Genomic DNA, 21,951 nt, shown 5'->3' with positions numbered 1-21,951 from the left:
TCACTTATATTAAATGTATATTTATACAGGCACATTTATGTTATATAGAGATACAATAAATAGAGATTGCTACATTTTTAGATGTTTACTCAGATTTGGAGGGATATACACAGACTTACTATGGAGAGCAAAGTAGGATTGTTTACTTTAGAAAACAATCATATATTATCAGGGGGAAAAAAACCAGAACCATTTTAATGAGAACAAAAATGAAAACAAAAACATTCCAGTGGCAACCAGGAGACAAGCTCCCATCTTGGGTCCAGACTGACCCTGGTCAAAGTTCTCCCCACTCTACTTCCTCTCTCCCTCTCTCTCCTACCTTGTGGGTCATATGCGCATACAGTAAATAATTCAAATTGTGTAGAAGGGTAAATAATAAAGCCAGTCTCCTTCCAACCTTTGGCCCTTAGCTTCCCTGCACCCTCCCCAGAGGCAACAACCACTCCAGCCAGGCTCTCATGGCCCTTGCCAGACACACTCGGTGTAGCTACAAGTGGAAATGGATGGACGTCACCACCCAAAACACACACACACACACGCTCAAGCCAGTCCCACCGGAATACAGCCCCAGCCCTGCCTCTGGAGGAGGGATGATTATCCAACAGAGACGTGCACCCTACTATTTGCCTGATTTCATGATATTCTCCAATACTCCACCCGAAAGGCAGCGGTATAAGACACAGATTTTCTTTTAAATAGCTTGAGAATTTGGAGAGAGTTTCACAACCCATCCTAACGTGTCACACACTCAGGACTGGAAATTTCGGGACTGAAAAATCAGCCTATAAATTTAGGTGTAGGCTGACTCTGAAGTTCAGGATCACTTCACCAAAGATTCCTGCTAACACATTCAACTTCTGGAAAACTCCCTTTTATCACAGTTGTCCTTAGCTGAGAATTCTTCAGTAGTTCCCTATTAATCATAGGATAAAGCTCCAACTCCAAGCTAACACCCAGGGCCTGGATAGCCCTTGGCCCTGGCCCTTCCCGTACAGGCCCCGCTCACCCACCCCCCCCGCAAGCCTCCCACATTCATAACCCCCTCCCCTGCCTTGGGTTTCCCACCCAAGCAGATTTCTCTGCTATCCAGGTTTCACTCATTATAAAATCTCTGACCCGGAAGGCCATTCATGCAATAAGCATTCACTGAGCGCCTACTGTATGCCAGGTCTGGGGCCAGCTGCCCAGGAACAGATGACTTGATCACACAGGAGTGCCCCTTCTAGCTTTTTGGGCCAGGCTGCTACTTGGACGCTTCCCTAACCGGGGGTGGGGGGTGGGGGGGGGGGGTCAGGCAGCTCACTGCAATACAAGACTGTCAGTTTTTCAGAAGATCCTGCTGTCGTTGTACTCCCACTTATGTGTGAGCATCTCTTGAGAGGTGGGGTCCAGAACCAAACAGACTCTTTTGTTCAGGGCTCTCTGTCTCTAGTAATGCAGCTGAAGTCTGAGTGAGCCTCCTCAGAGCCATATACCACACTGCAGACCTATTCTGAGCACACAGCCCACAAAATCCCCAGATCTTTATCCTAAGCACTCTGGCCAACTCAGGTCTTGGGCAAGCCTACACTTGTGTAGCTACATTTTTTGGAACAGCAAGCCTTACATCAAAACTTGCAATCTGAGATCCCGCACCTCTTGCCCACGAATTCATACTCCCTGCCAAGTTGCTGTGCCTGTTCCTTGAATGCGACCCACAGTTGTATGTGACCAAGGCCGTTCTAACGGAAGGGGACGAGATTGAAGACAGAGCCCACTAGAGACTTCCCTCTGGCTAACGTGGCCTCCCTACCCATGTCTCCTTGGGCCCTGACACACACTGGGGGCCCATGTCAGCTCCAGGGCTGCTCATGCTTATGGCACCCAGCCCAGTCCACCCATCCTTCCAGATCCAACCCAGAAAGGTTGGAGAATGTGACCCGGATGACCTGGTAAGGTGGCTCATTGGTCACCCACCCTAGATTTGCCATCCAAAAGCATGACTGATGGTGTTAGAGAAAACTTACATAAGAAAACAGAACATTCAAAAAAATTTTTTTTAATGAAAAACAACAACAAATCCAGAATGAATGTCCAAGGAGCCATAGAATGTGACCACCAGTGTCATCGTGGTGGGCTCCCATGGTGGGTACCCAATTTCAAAGCCTTTCTGCCCAGCTCTCATTTGATCATGGAACAAACCCACACTGAACAGTGTGTCCCAGGCATACAGTGAGCCTGGGGGTTGGGGATGAATGAGAGCCAGTCCCTGTCTTGGGGAGCTCACAGTCTGATGAAGGAGGCAAACTCGGGAACAAAATGGGCAGGTCCAGGTGACACACAGACACACACATGGTGCTGTGGTCTTGCCCTGACTGGGGCTACCAAGGAGGGCTTCTTGGAGGAGGAGGTGTCTGAGCTGAGAAACAAAGGCCTGGCAGTCAAGAGAAGGCAGAAGGTGGGGCTGAGTTAATGGGAAGAGCTGAGATTCCAGGCAAAGAGGGCCATGTGCAAAGGCCTGGGGCCCCTGAGAGAGGCAAATGGGAGGTCAAAGATTTACCACAGCTCCAAAGGAATATGAGCAGAGGCCAGGTCAAGGAAAGGACCAGAGGAGCCTAAAGCCTGTGGATGCCACATTGTCATTGACCGAATGGAAGGAACGCACATCCCAGGCTTGGCTAATACAGGTGCACCCTGCTGTCTTCTAACCACGGGGATGAGGCATGGTGGGGTGGCCAGGACTAACCCTTGGGGCTTGGACATACTGCCGTGGCCATCTCCCAGACAAGGCAAGCAAGATGGCTTGAACACCAAGCAAGGAGCCACAAAGGGGGAATCCATGACACCAAGACCCCAGTGGCCTGGAGGGTGGAGGGAGTGAGGAGATGGGGTGGGCCAGATATGTGGACAGAAGACCTTCTCCCAAGCACTGCCCAGACATCCTGAGGAACGGACTCCCCGGTGAATGGAATATGCGGTGACATTTAACATAAGGGACTACTGTGGACAGTGCAGGAAGAAGTCATGTTCCGGCAAAGGGGTGAGGAGGCTGAGGCTCAGGCCTTGCCTCAGGGAGCTTAGAGCCCACAGGCCCCTGCTGGGAGTGGATGTGACCAGGCAGCTGGGTAGGGCAGGGTGTGTGTGTGACCTTCAGGGCTTCCTCCCCTCACCCTTGCATACACATATGCAGAGCCTGGTACAGAGATGTGTTGGCCTGGGGACACCTGGGGATCCCCCCTCTTGGCCCCTGGCTAGCTGCCCTGCCCCATGCATGCCTCTTCCTCTTACCAGTGTCCCCTCGTGGCACCTGCGACCCCTCATTCCTCCCGCTGGTCTCTCCTGCCAGCTCCTGGCCCAAGGCCTCATGAGAAGGCTGTTTGCAGGGCCTGCCTCTCCTGGAATGGACTCTGCTCATGGAGACTGGCAGTTGGACCTGGGGGGAGGGGCTGTTTTTCCAATGCCTCCTCGACTGACCTTTAATTACACTGTTTGCCCAGCTCCCCAAACCATTAACTCCCACCTCACAGCAACCATCAATTAATGGAGGGCCTGCTCTGAGCTCGAGCTCCTGAACACAATTAAGCGTGACAGTCCACAAATAAGAAAGAACTGGAGAATTAATTAAGGTCTAAACAAATTAATTACCAGTCCCCAATCGATTCCGATGCCAGCACACATGCTCCTGGGCTCACCGGCTCTCCTAGCATCTCCATGTATAAATAGAAACCAAGATTTCCAACATGATGGCTGCTCTGGACCAGGGCACAGCAAGGCTCTGGAACCACCGTGAGGGAGAGAAGGGCTCAGTGGGCGCCCTCAGGGCTCCTCACGTGCTCGGCACACATGTGTGCATGCACACATGTACAACCCCCACTGAAAAACCCGGGTCAGCCTGGAGGTGGGGTGCTCCTGGTGGGGTGCCTCTGGGCCAGATCCCTCAGTTTCTCAGTGGTGGGTGAGGGGCTGTCCAAGGGGGCTGAAAGTAGCCTGGGCTGGGCCTTTGCAGTCTGGGCTGTAGCCAACTTAGGATAACTTTCAGAGTCGGGATGTGTTTCTTCTTCTTTAAAATGGGGATGGCTTACCCTGCCTTGGGTCTTCCCAGAGAGACAATGTGGGGAACGAGGGGGAACAGAGGCTTGCTGGGGAAGACATGGAGAATGGTAGGGCCCCTGCAGGCCCAGGGGAGGCCTACAGTCTGTCACAGACATCCCAGTGGGGAGGGGCTGAAGTGGAGGCTGGTCCAAGGCCAGAGAGGGGTAAGGGCAGTAGGGTCAAGTTGGGAAACGAGGTGTCCTGTGACTAGAGTCTCAGGCTCACTCTTGGGCAGCAGGGGCCCAGCTAAGGGAGGTGTCCTCCTGTCTTCCAAACTGCAGGCTGGAGCAGGGCAGAACTCACTTGGCAGGGCAATGGGAAGAATCAACGGAGCCCGGGAGCCTCCTCCTTCCCTGAGCCTGAGTTCCCAGCTTGGCCAGGAAGGAGGGGGTGGGGATGTCATCTCTGAGCACAGGGCACATAGGCAGGCCCTTTCAGGACCCTTCCCCCTCAAGAGCCCTTGTGCTCTACACTCACCGCCCCCCCTCCCCTCAGACACTCACACTCATTCCACCAACCAGGGCTTAATCCTGTCACTTCAAACTCCTCCTTCCCGTGGGCACGAAAGGCTCCCTGAGTCCTGCCTCCCCAAAGGTCTGAAGGACAATGGACCCTCTACCAGGCAAAGCAAGCTGGGCAAGCTTCTTGGTGGCCTTGCTGTTGGCGTGGCCTGGCCTAGCCGGCCGTGGAAAGCAGGGTGATTGCCCGGAGGGACCGAGGCCCTGCCAGCACGCAGTGAGGCCTAGAGAAGCCATCTAAACCTGAGAATACGGTGAAGGGTAGCCACGTGCATGGGCTATAGGGCAGCCTGAGAGAACAAGGGGCCCCAAAGCCGGTGAGGGGCCATGCTTGTTTATCCTGCACACCACCGTGTGGGCATGTACCAGGGGGGACTCAGCAGACGCCATTTGTAGATGGGCCTGGGAGGACATCAGGGGCCTGGGAGGGGGAAGCCTCTGTGTAGGCGATGAGAAACCGGGGCTAGGGGTGGAAGGAAGGTAGGCACACAGCCAGGAAGCAGCCTTGAGGAAGCAGCCAGAGAGGATCTGCTGCTCTCAAGATCCTGGCAAACTAGGACTATCAGGACGGCAAACCACATTGTGTGCAACCTGTGCAACTGGCTAGGGAGATCTCAAGACCCCTTAACAGTGGCTGGACCTGCCAGGTTCCTCTCAGATCAGCCAGGAGGAGAATCAGGCTGGAGCCCAAAGAAGAACGCATCAGAAAGTCTCCGGTGGGGATGGCAGACAAGGTTAAACCGGAAAGTGGGGTCTTTCTTCCTGAAGGAGCTCCAGAGGTTAGGACCACCCCCAAGGTCATCCAGCAAGATGGCCAGCAGAGCCAGGCTGGAACGGACCCGTGGCAAAGTCCTTGTCTGCAGCTTGGCTCAAGGACAGATTACATCTCGGCCGAGTCCCAGATCCAGTCCAGTGCAGCTCAGAGCCGCCCACCTTCTGAGGCTGCCTCTGACCCTCCAGCCCGGGAGAGTGGGGAACGCAAGATCGGCAGCCTTGTTCGCTCAATTAGGCCCCTTAACAAAGTCAGATCTAAAGAGTTATTCCATTAGTGGCCCATGCCAGAAATAGCTGAGAGTTCATTAAAAGTGTGGAGTTGCTATAGCAATTATCTGGGTCAGCTGAGGCTCACCGGGGCAGCTGGGCCTGGGAGTTCATTAGCCTCTGGCCAACAAGGAACAAGGCTGTCAGGTAATGATCTCCCATCTCCTCGCAGGGGCTTTGCAGGTGCTCCCAAGCACTTTCCTATGAATGGAATCTGATCGGTGGTAGTCTGATCCTCCCACAGGAAGGTAGGTACCAGCACTCCCATTTTACGGGTGGGGAAGTTGAGCCCTGGAGGTGAAGCATGAGATCGGGACAATGAACCTGGATCTGACTCTGGCTCTTCAGCCTTAGCCTTGGCACCCGGGAGGTCACAGGACCTCATGCCGCTCCTGGGCTGCCCCCCAGCCTTGTCCTCTGGCATCACACTTGAACTTGGCATCATGGTTCAAGTGTATACTTCTCTTTTGATGATGAATCACACACTGCCTCATGCTTCTGTCAATGCTGTTTCTTTTCAGTTTTTAAAAAACTTTCTACTGCAGCGCCCACTTCCAAGCAAGGCGTGGGATTCTCAAGAGCCAGGCTGGGCCTGATAGGATGGCCCAAGGCATCTCCTGGGAGCTCAGAGCCTCCAAAACCATCAAAGTCTCAGCCAAAGGCAGTGAAATCCCCTACACACACACACACACACACACAGGTACCACAATTACCTGACTACAAATGGAGGCCTCCAGAACCTCAATGGTCCACAATACCCATGAGCTCAGAACACTAGACTAGAAAGCGCTCTGGGCCTTCTTTTGTGCCAGGAATCCCTGTGATAGTCACGGACCAGGAGAAGCCCATGCACCCCCTCCAAATAATGTCCCCAAATGCGTGACGCAAAACACACAGGATTATAAAGGGATTATATTGGAATACATTATCAAACTATTTTTTTCATTGTGGTATAGTAACAGGTATGCTCTTTAATTAATGAGTTAAAAGACAAGACCTACCAGTGGATTGAATAAATATCATAATTTTGACTTAGTGTTGCACATAAACAGTATTTTGGAATCCCCGTAATAACTGTAATGGGACATGAAAATATCTGTGATTTCTATGGGTAAAAGAGCCACTTCCTCATTACTGTGGCTTGCTGCCTACAGTCACAATGAAAGGAAATGTTAAATTTCAGTTCGAGGCTAGTGTAGACATTTCTCCCAGCCAAGTTCATAGGATCCACCGCATTCTATCTACTAGCTCTTTGGTGGGGGGCCTGTGGGCTACTCTGGTGTTCAAAGCAGGATCTCGGTCACAGGGCTTGCCAGCGGGGCCCCGCTCACCCTGACTTCTGTCCACCCATGTTCTGCCTAGTCGCCCACACCAGGAGACCCCTGATGTCAGAAACGGTCTGCAAAGGCGGTCCAATTCCCCAAGACCCCTGCAGCCCCGCCCACCCAGGTGTGACTCTCAGGTGCCCGCCCACCCGCTCATGCGCCTCCGCACAGGTGCAGGTCTTACCTACGGCGGGGAATGGCACAAATCTCTGGACAAGAAGGCGGGTGGCCGGGGTGAACTTGTTGGCTTTCTGAACCAGGACATTAAGGCCCACCTTCGGAAGAGAGAGAGAACGTGCGTGCGTGGTGCTGCAGGGGCCTGGCAGGCTGGGGCAGGAGCAGAGAGTGAGCGGCACTGTCTGCCCGGACCCCAAGTCTTCAGCGTTGCCTGCTGCCACCCGGCCCCAGTGCCGCCATGCAAAGCGTCACATGGCCCACTCATCCCAGTTAAGCAGCCTGTGAGGGAGGCTGAGGGGAAAGCCTCAGACCTCTCAGAGAAGAGAAGAAGAAATGCTGCTGTTATCAGAGCACAGAATCGGCAAGTAAATTAAGTGTGGGAACCCTCATTCTCACCTCAGCCTCTGAGCACCCACTTTCTCAGGCCCCACCGTGGGCTCAGGCATGGTCCTAAGCACCAGGGCTCAGGAGGAGATCCACACACGTGCCCACAGGTGACTGCTGAGCTAAGCTGAGCAGAGGCCGGAGCAGGACAGGGCGCAGTGCACATCCCCGGCTCATGCCCTCTTCACTTCGACCCCAGCCCCCCTACCTCAGCCTGAGACACTGGAGTCCCTCTTGCCTTCACCTTGTGCACTCCCTACTCCGTTCTGTCCCCCATGCTGTCCTTTGTCCTTCTAGAACACAGGTCCAACCACATCTACCACGACCAGCTCTTCCCCATGACCCGGGTGAAAACATGCGATCTCCTTCAAGTGGCTCCCCTACCTTCTCCTTCCGGGAATCCAGCTTACTGCTCGCCAGATGCTATGGGAGCTTTTCGGCCTTGGGGGCCTTTGCCCATGCTGGTCCCGATGGCCCGAATGCCTTCCTTCTCTATCCAGTCCACATCTGTTCCATAAGGCCCACCTCTGAGCAATCCTTCCAGTGACTTTCTAACAATGGGAGTCACTGAACCGTTCCCTGCCTCAGTTTCCTTGTCTGTAGAAAGGGATGGTAATACCGACAGCATCCCAGGGCTGTTATAAGAATGTATGTCTAGTGTTTAGCATGAGCTTGGGGCATAAGAAACCTCAATGAATGAAGCTGTGTAAGAAGGTCGCCTCTCCCGGGCAGGAAGTTGCTTCCTCTTGCTTCCTGAGTCCCTCCTCCCCAGCACACACTGCTCCTGCTGGACTGGGAGGGGGGGGGGGGACCATGCCTTTCTCATCTTTGTACGACCAGCACTCAGGACAATGGCAGGCGTGTAGTACTTGCTCAGTAAACGGGACTGAGGAATACATGCACGAACCAACAAACAGATGAATGGATGGAGATCAGCAAAGGCTGGAAGGGGAGTTGCTTGGAGGAGGGAAAGGTGGGTTAGGCAGAGCAGAAGAAAGAGACTTGTGGTGGGGAAAAGAGCACAAGCACATGTGGCATAGAGACAGAAAAGGCGAGATGCATGTGGCCAGACCAGAAACGGGTGTAGAGAGGCCGCTGCTCCCCCAAACGGAGGCCAGAGCTAGCCCCCACCCTGTAGATCTTTCCTGGGAGGAGGGGCAGCAGGGGCTGCTGTAGGACTGCTGGACTAAGGAGGCCTGGGGCAGCCAGCTCTCAGCTTGGGCTCACCTGGTAGCTAGCAGGCCACCATGTACCTACAGCCCTGCCTCTGGCCTTGACCTTCCAGGTCACTGGAGAAGATGCAGAGCCTGGGGAAGGCCTCCAGGGCGGCAGGGTGACTGCAGCAGTCAAAGCAAGAATGGTGCAGTGACCTGGGCAGACAGGAAGCCCAGGGCCCCATGGAGCTAGAATCCAGCCAGGCAAATCCAGCTTGGGCTCTTGGGGGTCTGGTCTAGATTGGAAGCCTCGAGCTGCTATCCTCAGAGTCCAATTCTTGTGCTTTCTGCTTACTCAAGGAAAGGCTGGGAGGCAGGGAGATGTGTGGCGGCTTGGACATGCTTCCCTGGGACCACAGGGCAGGCTGGGGGGCTGCCGGCCCATACTAGGTCCTGCTGCCCTGCTTCCAGGCTGCCCTGCCTCGCAGATGGAGCTCAGCGAGTCCAAAGCTCCCCAGCTCTCTGCAGCCAGTGACTGTCTATTTCTGTGACCCCCCAACCCCCAGAGGCCAGGGCCCAGGTTCCTATAGAGTGCAGAGAGGGCAAGTGCAGAGCGAGGCAGGAGGACACACAGGCAGGTGTTGGTGGTGGGAGAAGAGGAGGAAGGGGGCAAGGGGAGGTGCCAGGCCATGAGCTGAGCACATTCCCATTAAACGCCTGAATTATACCCCCACCTCAAGACTTCTAGATAGGGCATGTTGCTTCTTTTCACAGATTCAAAGAAGTTCAGACGAGTTCAGAGAGGTTAAGGAACTTTACCTAAGGACTTACAGCTATTGTGAGGCATGCAAAAGTTCGATTTGAACTCAGGGGTCTGCTAATTTCAAAGGTTTGCTCTTAACTGTTGTTCTTTACTTGAAAAGTGTCTTCCATCTCAGGATGGATCTAAGGATCTAGATCTAAGGATCAAAGATGCCTAAATGTCTGCTGTGTTTGCATAGCAAAATTGGCTTTGAAAAGACCAGCCTGAGGCTGCGGCCCAGAAGAGAGGAGGGCAGCCCCAGTCAGGGAAGATGGGGCCCTTGATCCAGCCCTGCCTGCACCCCCATCCCAGCTATAAAACAAAAGGCCCAAGTTCAAACCCCAGCCCAACCCCTATATTCTTTTAGAAAAAGCAGGAGCCCTCCAGGAGGCCACCAGGCAGCTGGGACATTCACCCTCTTGGGGACAAGCAGGGCTGGAGTGTAATGGAAGGATGAGGAATAGTGGCCACTGGTTGTAGCAAATACTCAGACTTGTCCTCAAGCCTTCCTACTAGGACTGGCACAGTCCAGAGTGAGTGTCCCAGCCTGTCTCCCCAACTCTGTGTGGGAGGCATGGTAGAAGGGGAGGAAAGAAGAGAAAAGAAATGCCCAGATCCCAGATCTCTTCTGGCCTGCCCTTCCCCAAAGCCCACTGGGGTCTTCCCAACATGCTCATCCCTGAGCATGGCCAGCATGCCTGAACCGGGGAAGGGGAAGGGGACTAGCCAAGTGAGGAGACCAGGAGCTGGTGAGGTCACCCTGCTCACCCAACTGATGAGAGCCAGAGAGCAGGAAGGTGCTCTACAGGGAAGGCAGGGAAGGCAAAGGGCCACTTCCCCCCAACTCCTGCCACAGCCCCCAACTCAGGCCTTCCTGTCCCAGCAGCTAGGATGGCCGCAGCCTGGGAAGGAACCAGGCTGGGCTGCACAGTGGGGTTGGGAGCCCGTCTGTGCTGATTCCTCAGGGGCCCTTTGGCCTGGAACATTTGGTGGAGCCCATTAAAATTAAAAAGCCAAGTGGCTGGTGGCTCTGAATGCCAGCTCATTTTCCCTGGCATGGTGGGTCCTGTTTAAGGGAACCAGCTGGCATTAATGGCACACAACTCATCATGAACAGCAGCTAGCGATCAGAAAAATCTGAGCTAATAATCGGGTTCGGGAAAGATAATGAGATATGGAACAATCACTGCTGAGGGTCCCCCGGGGTCTGTTTTAACAGCCTCCAAATAAGCCACAAAATAAAAATTAACCAAACAGGGGCTCCATTTTGGTGGAGAAGAAAACAAACAGGGTGTGGGTTTTACACACGACAGTCCCCTTGTGGTCAGCAGACAGGGGTCCTGGGAGAAGCAAGAGCCCAGGACCCATGGGACATCAGCAGTGGCCTGAGGAAGCCTCGGACCCTCTCTGGATACTTCTCTCCAAGTCCTGGCTCCCAGGCCAGTGAATTTGCCATGGGCAGCAGACAGGAGCAGAAGAGGGAAGATTGCTTCCTGAGAATCCCCAAGGTGGGGTAAGTGCCAACTAGCACCAAGAAGCAGACTGGGGTGGGGGCTTAGTGACAGAAGATCTCCAGTGTCGTGAGCTCGCTGATACATGTCCCCTTAGGCACCAAGGTCCTCCCCAGGCCAACAGCAGCCTCCTTTCTGTGAGGCCAGCGAGGAGATGTGGGATGGGGCTTGAGCAACGCATGCCAGCTCTGTCCTCAACTTCAACCCGTGCCTGCAAACCCCTGTAGGACGCCTTTATCTAGAGGGTCTTCGGCCATTCCACCTTCACATGCCCCAGATCAAGGTTGCTTGCTCTCCCTCACCCACCCTCTGTCCTCTTCCACTCCCAGCAGCAACTCACACCTGAAACCCAGGAATCTTCCTGGACAGGAGCCTCCCCCTCCCTACATGCAGCCCAGTGTGCGAAGCTGATCTGAATGTGACGCCTTCTCTCTGCTCCGGCCACTTACCATTAAGCACCCATCTCTTCTCCCTGGACAACTGTCCACTTCCTAACTTGCCCCCCACTGCCCCGCATTCCGCTCTTGCTCCCTCCAGTCCACTCTCTACACAGCAGCCAGGACGGTCTTCTAAAGATGGGTATCCATCTGCTTTAGCCTTTCAGGGACTGCTCACTGCTCTCAGAGACCTGCCTGCAAGGCCACAGCCACCTTGCCTTGTCCTACTCCTCCCATGAGCCAATTCTCTTTCTCCTTCTCTCCCTCTCACCCTCCCTCCCTCCTTCCCCGCCATCACCTCTCCTCCCAGCACCTTCAAGCGCTGCTGGCCTCAGCCTCCTCACCTTTCAGCTTAAATGTCAGAGAGGCCTCCTCTTCACTCGGGGCACCCCTCTCGCAGCTTTCCACAGAACCCAGACCTCTTCCTACCCTGTCCCGATCACAGTCTTGTGATTTATATTTGTTCACCTCCTCAAAATGTTGGGACTCAAAGTAATACATGTATCTTGTTTAAAAAAACTGAATAGCACAGAAATGCTTTTACCTGTGGCCTTTTTACTCTCCCAGTAGGTCCTAAGCGCTGGGCGCAGGGCCCGTGTCTCTTACTCCTTACTGAATTTCTAGTGCCTGGGGACATGGGTCAGTGCTTAATACATATTCTAGAATAAGTCAAGGGAATGGTTTCTGAGGCAGGAGGAAAAAAGCCACAAAGGAGATCTATCCTGTGCACTCTCTGCTGTCCACCTTAGCAAACACAGCTCTGTGGGGCTAGATGCCACACACACGGGGCTAAGTTCTCCCGAGTGGACGGCGCATTACTTCCTTGGCGGGTGGCCCCAAGGCTGCGAAGCGTTCTGAGAAAGGGGGAGCTTGACTGAGTCCTGAAGGGTAAGTGGGAGGTAGAGCCAGATAAGAAGGGAGGTGGCTCAGTAGAACTTCCGAAGTAGGAAATACCAGGGGGTCTGTAGCCAGCTGTCGACTCCACTAGCACCTGTGATAAGGGGACCGAGGGATTGTGGAGAACAATGGGGAAGAGAACATGCCTGAAAGGAGAGATGGTATGAGGTTCCAAAACTAGACCTACTCTTGGGCGCTGGATAATAATGTAAGCAGATGGTTAGGGGTTTTTGTGAGCCTTAGTGGGGCCAGGGCTGGGGTGGGTCGAAGAATCTTGGAGGTGCCAAAAATGCCCAGCAGAGGGCGCCTGTTGTAGCATAAACTCTTGGTAATCACTGGGACCCTATGACCCTCTATGGAGGTCAATTGGCGTCCACAGGCAAAGGGCCAAGGTGGCTGGGACTGAGTCATACATGGGCTAAAATGCCAGTCAACTTCAGCAGCAGCTGCGCGTCTTGTTTGCTAGCAACAGTGACCAATCCTGACCCCTGAACCATGTCCTGCAGGGACCTGCTGGCCACCTGCTAGAAAACAAGTTACATCAGACTCCTTACATGTGGGAGGGGACAACAACTTGTCCTCCCCAGAATAGAATAGATGTAGAACTGATATTCATGTCGGACTCACCACTGCCAATATCACCATCTGCAGGCTTCTGGAAAACTTCATATTCTGCTACAGGGTCCATGCAATGGGCCCTCCAACCCGAAAGCAAATCACAGTGAGGGCAGTGAGACAATAGTCTGACCTGGGATTCTCAGGCTAATGGCCCCTACCTCCATTAGGCACAGAGAAGGACAGCAGGGCTGGAAGTATACTCAGGATCCCAGAGAGCACCCTTAAATATATCCTTGACCACAGAGAACATCCTGAGGTACACCTTGGATCACAGAGAGCACTCTGAGGTACAGCTTAACTACAGAACACACCCTGAGGTGCACCCTGGATCACAGGGAACACTCTGAGGTACACCTCAACTACAGAGAACACCCTGAGGTGCACCCTGGATCACAGGGAACACTCTGAGGTACACCTCAACTACAGAGAACACCCTGAGGTATACCCTGGATCATAGAGAACACTCTGAGGTACACCTCAACTACAGAGAACACCCTGAGGTGCACCCTGGATCACAGGGAACACTCTGAGTTACACCTCAACTACAGAGGATACCCTGAGGTATACCCTGGATCACAGGGAACATTCTGATGTACAACTCGGTTCACAGAGAACACCCTGAGGTATACTCGCAACCACAGAGAACAGACTGAGGTACACCTTGGGTCACAGAGAACAGACTGAGGTACAACTTGGGTCACAGAGAACACTCTGAGGTACACCTCAACTACAGAGAACACCCTGAGGTGTACTCTCAACCACAGAAAACAGACTGAGGTACACCTTGAGAGAGTAGACCCTGAGTACAGACAACACCCTGAGGTACAACTTGGATCCCAGGGAAGATTGTGAGGTACATGTTGGATCACAGGGAACACTCTGAGGTACCACAGAACCACCCTTGAGCACAGTACCAGCCAGACATGGTCTTGCAGGAGGTGGGACACGCTCTGGACCAGGGACAAATACATGCTGCTGACGCAACCTTGGCCAGAAAGCACAGGTGCAGAAACCAAGTATGAAGTTGGAGAGAGGGTCTAACCCCATTACACCTGAAGAGCCTCTCAAAATTTTTCTTCCAGTCCCTGCTGTTCCCAGGGTACCCGGAAGCAGACTTAACTGCCAGAGGCATGGTAACAGTTCCTCTAAACTGGAAGCCAAGAACACGGTTTGGCTTTTCCCTCCTCCTCACGCCACAGTGGGAGCAGGAAGAAAAAGGGGTCTTTGTATTAGCCAAATAGTATTTGACTAAATCTGTGTTCGAATCCTAGTTCTGTCACTGGTCTCACCTCTATGCTTCAGTTTCCTCGTCTGTGAAATCAGGAGAGAACTTAAGTGGTGCCTGGCACATGAAGGCCCTCCAAAAATGTTAGCCATTAGGATTCTTGTGATTATTTGCTACTTTAATACTGGGACTTGGAGCTGCCGGTGGCCAATGGGAACTGGGAGGGGTAGGGGTTCAGCCCAGGGAGCTGCCCTCAAACACCTCCTTGGACTCCAGTATCTAGTAAAGGTTAACAGAAAATTACCATATCCTATACAGAAAGGATCCCTCAGGGCCCAGACCCTTGGGGAATGGAGACCAGGAATACCCCAACAGGGAAAGACCTCAGCCACCCACAGACCTGGCTGCAGGTGAGGGGTCTGAGGACTAGGCATGAAGTGTCCCTCACACTTTGGATCCACCAACCCCTCCTGACTTTAGCAAGTAGGACTTCAGCCCCAAGCTTTCCTCTCCAGCCACAGGTCCATTCTCATCCAGGACCTGGTTGTCCATGAGGGAGGTCATCTGCTGGGCCTACCACCCCACCACAACTTCTCCTCTAGCCCACTCTGCCTACACCCTCTGCGACACCCCAGCTCCCTGAGTCGAGGCAGGGCAGCTGACATGGCCCCCTAACTCCTGGGTGGGCTCCTGCTCCTCCCTAGTTCCCCATCACCTCATCCCCATCCCTTGTCCCATGGTGGCTACACTCATCTCCCCAGCACTCTGGAATCCGTCACGTTCTCTTGTGTGCCTCTCCACGTGCTGTGCCCTCCACCCGGACCCCCCTCCCAACCCTGCCTTTGGCTCTCTCTGCTCTATCCTGGAAGAGTTGGCCCCATGTAACTGAGGGGCCCCTTCCCTAGTTCCCACCATACCCAAGGGTCGCCTTCATCATAATTCTGGTTCTACCACAGAGAATCCTCAGCTTTTCCTCTCCACATCTTGAAGGACACACCAATCTGTGCACCGCCCCGCCCAGGACCTCCCAAATGCCTGAAGGGACAAACACACCCTTGAAGGGAGGGAGTGGGTCTCAGGCTTGTGTAGCCAGCGCCCAGGGAAGCTGACCACAGAAGGGCTCAACATGAATCCCCAAACTCAAATACACTGAGGACTGACAGAGGCTTCCTTTGTTAAAAGACAGCAAACTGTTAGATTTCAAAAATAACTTAAGACAAAATTTCTTTTTTATTCTCGAGCAAGAAGCCAGACATTGCCAAATCTATTTAGAGAGTTCACCAAAAGGCTGCTACCCCTGCACTGGGGTCCCGCAGCCACCGTGAGACTTTATTCAGGAGGTCATGCGTACTGGGGGTCCTTGATTCTGGGGATGGCTGGCCAAGGTCAGGGCGCTGGCTCTTCTGAGGGAGACGAAAGGTCCGGGGAGGAGGCTGGCCTCTCGGGCCTGGCCTCCACTCTGGCTTGTCCCCAGTCCCTGGGATTTGCCCTCGGCCTGTCAGCACCCCCATCCACAACGCCTGCTTGTAGGGACTCGTTTTAATTAATGCCAGAGCTGGGCCAACCACTGGGGCCGTGACACTTGTTTGCAGGTCATCGCCTTCTAACGGGTTCTCCCTGGGAGGGGATTTGTCACTAATTGAAGCAGAGATCGGTTAATGAGGCCGCGGGCCCAGGGTTCCAGAGAACAAGGGAAAGGAAAATAAAATAAAGCCTCTTTCTTTGGAGGTTTTGTGATTTACACACACAAAAGAAAAGCAAGCAAGCTGCAGATTTTCCAAGTCAGAAACTCCCGCTCCATCTGCCGGAGTTAGACCCTCACTGTGTGAAGACGTCAGGCAGAGGGACGCCACCACCGCTGAGACCGGGGATCTAGGCGGAGAGGGGCCTCCTGAGCCCGGCAATCAATCAGCAACCTAATTAACAAGTATTTATGGAGCAGTGCTGGCGCCCCCTCTGTGGGGGAGAAGACACAGGGCCTGTCCCTACTTAACTCGTAATCCAGTGGCAAGATGACAGGACGGGACACACGGAGTGTGTGGGAAGGACGGAAGTTTCTAGGACTTGGGGGTGGGGGGACAGTTTGGGCTGGCATGGTCAGGAAAAGCCTCTGAGCACTCTGCAGCTAGGCAGGGAGTTGGAAGGAGGGTGTTCCTGGCACAGGAACAGTCCCTGAGGGCACAATCCCGTGTGACTTCCTAGTCCTTGACGGTAAGACCCTGGCTCTGAGAGCCTGGAGGGTTTCCAGTCCCCAGTAACTGCAGCTTCCACATCAGAGCCCCCACCCCACAATCTGGGCTGGGTCTGATCCTAGGAAGTGATAGGGATGGAATGACCACAGGCCCCTTGCATGGGACAGTGAGGAGTGGGGATGCAAACAGCCTGGAGCACCATGCCTGCAGGAGGAGGTCGTCCCACCAGGACAGTGGTCCCCTTCACTCAAGCTTTTCCCAGGCTGCTCAGTATTATCCCTGACGGGGTTTCCTGCCCTCAGCTCCGTCCCACCTCACCCTTCACCTCAAAGAAGGAAATGGGATTTTCAAGCTACTGAACTAGGTAGGGCCATCAGCTCCTCTTGTCATAAAAAGCAAGAAGGAGGCAACAGAGCCCCTTTCCTTCTTCTCACAAGAGCCCTGACCTTTGCCAATCACCCCCCAGAATCAGGGACTGCCAATTTGTATAACCCCAAATGATGTCTCCGTTGGTTTGAGGACCAGCAGGGTAGGGTTTGTGGTCTCTGGGCAAGCCATGTGAATAGATTTGGCAATGTCTGCCCTCTTGCTGGGTCTAAGACAAGGATTCAGGGCGGGAGCTCAAATCTTGGGCATGAAACAGGGATCACTCACCCACAGGGCATTTGGAGAGGAGGTGGTCTGCATGGGAGCAGAGTAAATGAAGCCACCCCAAGACAATCCCAAATCCCTACTTTCCCAGAACAGTGAAATCAATGATGGCGTATGGTACAACGGGTTAGTACATAGTTGTGAACAATTATTATATTTAATGACAAGGCAAAGATGAGGAAAGTGGGATTTACAAAAAAGAGGATTATATGTGAGTTCTTTCAATACATGTGAATTTTTATATTTGCATTTTCTGTTTTCTTACTAACTGTGTGTATTTATTGTATGATGAATGGAATGACAAAGTTGTGAAGTGAATTTTACCCTCTAGAGTCCACTCTGGAGAGCCCCCAGTCAGGATCCAGAGAGTACAGATGGAGGTGTGAGGGTGGGTTCAAGAGTGGGATGAGTGTAGCCAAGGTCCTGAGAACTTGAGCTTCCACTCTGGCTCTGGCCCAGGCCCCTCACCATGTCACCTGCGCTCAGCCCTCCTCTGGGATCCAGGCTTACGCTCACATAGTCAGTTTACAAACCTAGCCTACTTCTGAGCTGCTCCCGTCCTGTGGGATTCAAACGAACCTATCGGTCCTGTCTTGAAGAGCTCATAGGCCTCCAAGGGGAAGTGGACATGTGGCCACTTGACCCAGGCCACTGAGAGGGGACAGCAGTGCCCTGGGAACTCAGGCAGAAAGCAAAGGGGAGCCGGCCTGTGGCCCAGCCCTGCAACTGTTCCTGAGCAACTCGCTTCCTGCATCAGCCACGTCACCGAGAGAGAAGAGCAGCTCCCCTGAGGGTGCTGGGTAAACACGGACCCCTCTAGCAACAGACCCCCTGCCCTCAGCTTGGAGCATGCGGCTCTTTGCGTCACTCGTGGGTACCGCCTCACCTCCCCACCTGCTCTCCAAAATCTGCAGCACTCTCTATTCAAGTTCATGTTTCTCTGTTAAAGTGTCACCAGAATCTTCTCTGCCTAGAAAGTCTACCCTGGTGGCCCACCCACAGAACCCTCTGTCTCCCACACCCTTGCCTGGCCCTGACCTCAGACAGGTGTGGCCAGAGCTACTGGGTGAGGGGGCACCCACAGCACAGGAGGACAGAGAAGTGGGGACAGAGTTACTCACAGCGATGGAGACGGCACTAATGACAGCTCCCAGGTAGCCCTGGATGAACTTGGACGCAGGAGAAGGCTGGAAGGCAGAGAGAGATTTCCAGGCTCACTGGGTACCCAAAGCAGCCATACCCAACCCTTGCCAAGAGCCCCAGCCAGCAAGAAACATTGCTGCCCACCAGCAGGTGAGTAGGCAAAGGTCCCTCTGGAAGCCAAAGGGACCCAGGCCTCCCTCTGCATAGCTCCAGACATGGAAATGCAGGTGGGCAATGTCCCGGGAGAGTCCGAAGGGCCCATGGCACTTTCGCCCTGTTCTCAAGAGCTCACTGGCAGGCTCTGCTGGCTGGAGGGAGATAATGGCGAGGGCCAAAATGGGACATCCACAGCTGAGTCAAGCAGGGCCAGTGGAGGAACGAATGCTGGACGTGGGCTGCTGGCACCCAGAAGCCCGCTGAGGCAGAAATGGCTGGCTACACCTGGCTGGCTCTTCCGCATGGTCAACCCAGGTGGCAGACCAGGTGGCCGTGCCAACAGATGATGGTTGCTCAACATTTCCACAGAAAAACGCAACCCGAGTTGCAGCGGATCACGTTAAGAAGGAGCTACGGAACTTGCCTTTAGCAGTGCTCTGACTGCAATTTGGGGGATGTTTGGTTTAAGGTAGACAGGAGCCATCCAAGCAGAGCTCCACACATGGGGATCACACAGGCCAGACGTGGATTGAAGGTTTAGATAAGGGAGGGGGCGTCCTCAGAGTTTCAGGCCCAAAAGTTCCTACCACCCAGGCCAGCCCCTAGCTCTCCCCTGCTCTGCCCCAGGGTTAGAGAATGCCCACACCTGCCCCTCCCCAAACTGAGCGCCCCCAGTAGGACCTGGACTCCTCTTCTCCTCTCCCTGCCTTGGGACAGAAGTGCAGAACAGACAGCCTTGCCGGGGAAGAAGGGGCCCAGCTCCTTCCTAGACAAGGGAAGGGTGACAGGGCCTCCAGTGAGAATTGTTCCAGGAGCACAGAGGACTTGCGGGGAGGAGGGCCTGGTCCCCTCAGACCCCTCACCCCTCCAGAGCAGCCCTTCCACTCTATAGCCGACTGTCTGGGGGCACCAAGGCAGCTTCCAGGCGAGTTTGGAGGAAGCTTCAGGGGAATTCAGTCCCCATGTGGCTGATGCCATCCTAATCCAAGATCTGGGGGATAAGAGCTGCCCAAGGAGGATGCTGAAGCCAACAGAGCTCCTCCCTCTCACCGCCTCCACTCGATTCCCATTTTATGGACCTTCCTCACTTCATGTGAACAGCCCCTCCCCAGTGGGGCCCTTCCAGAAGGGTTGGCAGTTTAAATTAGGTGCTTAGAAGAGCACAAGGCTTAACACAGAGGAACAACCCTCCCCCCGCCCCGCCGATGGTGGCAGGCCACACTGTAGGGAGGAGGATCTCCCCACCCTGCTCCCTGCCACTGCGTGCGGGTGGTCTGCGACACTCACCTTGGTGGCATTGCGGTTTGCATAGTTGACACAAGCATTATGGCTCTGGTTCAGCCACTGAAAGGGAACGGGTGAGAGGAGACGTCAGGGAAGGGGGTGGAAGCTGGGCCTGGACCCCGGGTGGCCACAGCCTCCAGAAAGACACAGGATGCTGTCTCCAGCTCACGGCTGGTTCTGTCTACAGTTCTGACCATTCCCATCCGCCCAGCAGCATGGAAACCCCGGGAAACCCCTCAGTTCCTGGCAAACCAGGATAGGGGTCCTGCCCCTGCGGGCAGTTCTTCCCAACCCAGAGACCGTCCCCTCTCCCAGAATCACCACGTTCACTGCCCCAGATGGCCTCACTGCCTTTGACACATCACCCTTGTTGTATTACTTCTTGAGCAGAAAGTGGACATTTAGCCCCGGGAATTACCGACAGCCCCAAACCTCTTTCAAAAATATGCCAGCCTAGTGTCTTGTACCAAATACTCTCCACCTTGGTGTTGGTGGTGGATTTACCCTCCCTGAAGATTTAGGGAGGCTTATATCAAAATGAGGCTGAGGGCCTTGAGGTCACAGGCCTTAGGACAAACAGCCAAGGAGCAGGGGGACAGCCACAAAGAAGACCTCATCCCCTTGTGCAAAAATTAGAGTCACATAAGATGGCCTAGGCGTGGGCTACTGGGACCTGCTCGGCCAAATCTGAGTTCCGGGCTTCCCCCAGGGGCCACTGAGTCAGGGAGGGGTGGGAGGTGGGGTGACTTTCCCCGAGGGGCCTGGAGGGGAGACACTGGGACCAGGGAGTTCTAAAGAGCACTTGGTGGGTCCTTCCTTCAGAAGCCCTCTTGGCCAGGACCGTTACCTGCCAGAAGACAGTGGATGCCAGCGTCTGGTTGGGCAAGAGAAGACCCACTACCTGCGAGAGAGAAAGAGAGGAGAGCCTGGATAAAGCCAAAGAAACACCCTATACGTTTGCCAAGAAAAATGACACAGCCACAAAGCAAAGTAAATCAGATCTGTACAAACTGAGATGGACAAGGGGTACGCATAGACCGCTGATGGCGGCAGGAGGGTGCGCAAAGCACAGAACTGGGTTGAGGAACTATATCACAGCACAATCCCACTTTGGTAAAGAAAAGAAGCCACATCGTCTGTATAACCATATACACAAACATAGGCATATCCGTATCTCCATGTGAAAATCTATAGCCCAGCATGTAGATGTCTCTGGCGGTTGGGTGACAGTAGTTTCTCACAGTCTTCTAGAATATTCCTATATTCTTTTAAACACTGGACATGTATTATTTCCATAACTGGGGGCAGAGGGTTAATAAAAACAAAGAAGCAAACCAAAGGAACAACTTTACTTCCACTCAGCTAACCCTGCTCTTTCATACCCTCACCACCCCCAAAGGATTTCTGTGAGGATTAAAATATGATGATAGGAGTGTCTGGGGGGAGCTCAGTCAGTGAAATGTCTGCCTGTGGTGCAGGTCATGACCCCAGGGGTCCTGGGATGGAGCTCCTGCAGTGGGCTCCCTGCTTGGGGGAGTCTGTTTCTCCCTCTGCCTCTCGCCCAGCTCATGCTCTCTCTCAAGTAAATAAATAAAACTTCCAAAAAAGTAAAATATGATGATAAAAATCATTTTTGTAAAAGATTTTATTTATGTATTTGTCAGAGAGACAGAGTGAGAGAGAGAGGGCACAAGCAGGGGCAAGCAGCAGCAGAGGGAGAAGCAGGCTCCCCACTGAGCAGGGACCCCCCCGATGTGGGGCTCGATCCCAGGACCCTGAGATCATGACGTGAGCTGAAGGCAGATGCTTACCCGGCAGAGCCACCCAGGCACCCCAGATAAAAATCATTTTGAGTACCGGTAGCTAGGTGTGGATTCATTATTCCCAGAGCCCAAATGTCACCTAAGAGCTAGAATTGCTGATTCCATTTTTTGGGTTTACATCAAGATGAATTGTCTCATCTTGACAACTGGCCAAACTTTGGCCTTCAGGGATTCACATGTCTCTCTCGAGTTTACCTTTTGAGTGCTTGTGTGCAAAATAACATCTACCGAGTACCACTGCATATGGGGAAAATGTGCACAACCATCACATATTGACTTATTTATTATTCCTGTAGATAAAATGGTTCTTTGGCAAGGATTTCTGTAAGAGGCAAGTATAAACATTCAATACTATGCAGTAAATCAAATTCTAGACATCCTCAGCAGCATTTGTAAATCATGTTTTAAACATTAAAATGTTTTAAGACAGCAAACACACACACACACACACACACACACACACACACACTTATATTTATTGGCCCATATCAGTTTGAATAAAATTATATAATGTAAAGCCACTCCATAGCTCCAATGAG

General features: G+C 53.4%; 1 protein-coding gene across 8 annotated transcripts in view; it reads right to left on the bottom strand.

Moving 5' to 3' along the window:
- SFXN5 (sideroflexin 5) overlaps positions 1–21,951 on the bottom strand; it is a 114,580-nt gene that overhangs the window by 32,169 nt on the left and 60,460 nt on the right. For 7 of the 8 annotated variants that reach the window (XM_047747093.1, XM_047747086.1, XM_047747092.1 and 4 more), the window contains 4 exons: positions 20,437–20,490; positions 19,593–19,649; positions 18,128–18,193; positions 7,143–7,233 (listed from right to left, as the gene is read on the bottom strand). In XM_047747093.1, the coding sequence (XP_047603049.1) occupies positions 7,143–7,233; positions 18,128–18,193; positions 19,593–19,649; positions 20,437–20,490 (268 nt within the window). Of the gene's footprint in view, positions 1–7,142; positions 7,234–18,127; positions 18,194–19,592; positions 19,650–20,436; positions 20,491–21,951 lie in introns of those variants that run through there. The other variant, XM_047747094.1, reaches the window with a different exon arrangement.

This window comes from Lutra lutra, chromosome 9, assembly GCF_902655055.1.
Source record: "Lutra lutra chromosome 9, mLutLut1.2, whole genome shotgun sequence".
In the NCBI taxonomy this organism is placed as follows: domain Eukaryota; kingdom Metazoa; phylum Chordata; class Mammalia; order Carnivora; family Mustelidae; genus Lutra; species Lutra lutra.
Note: the sequence above shows the minus strand (reverse complement) of the source record. Positions and strands in the feature narration are given on the sequence as shown.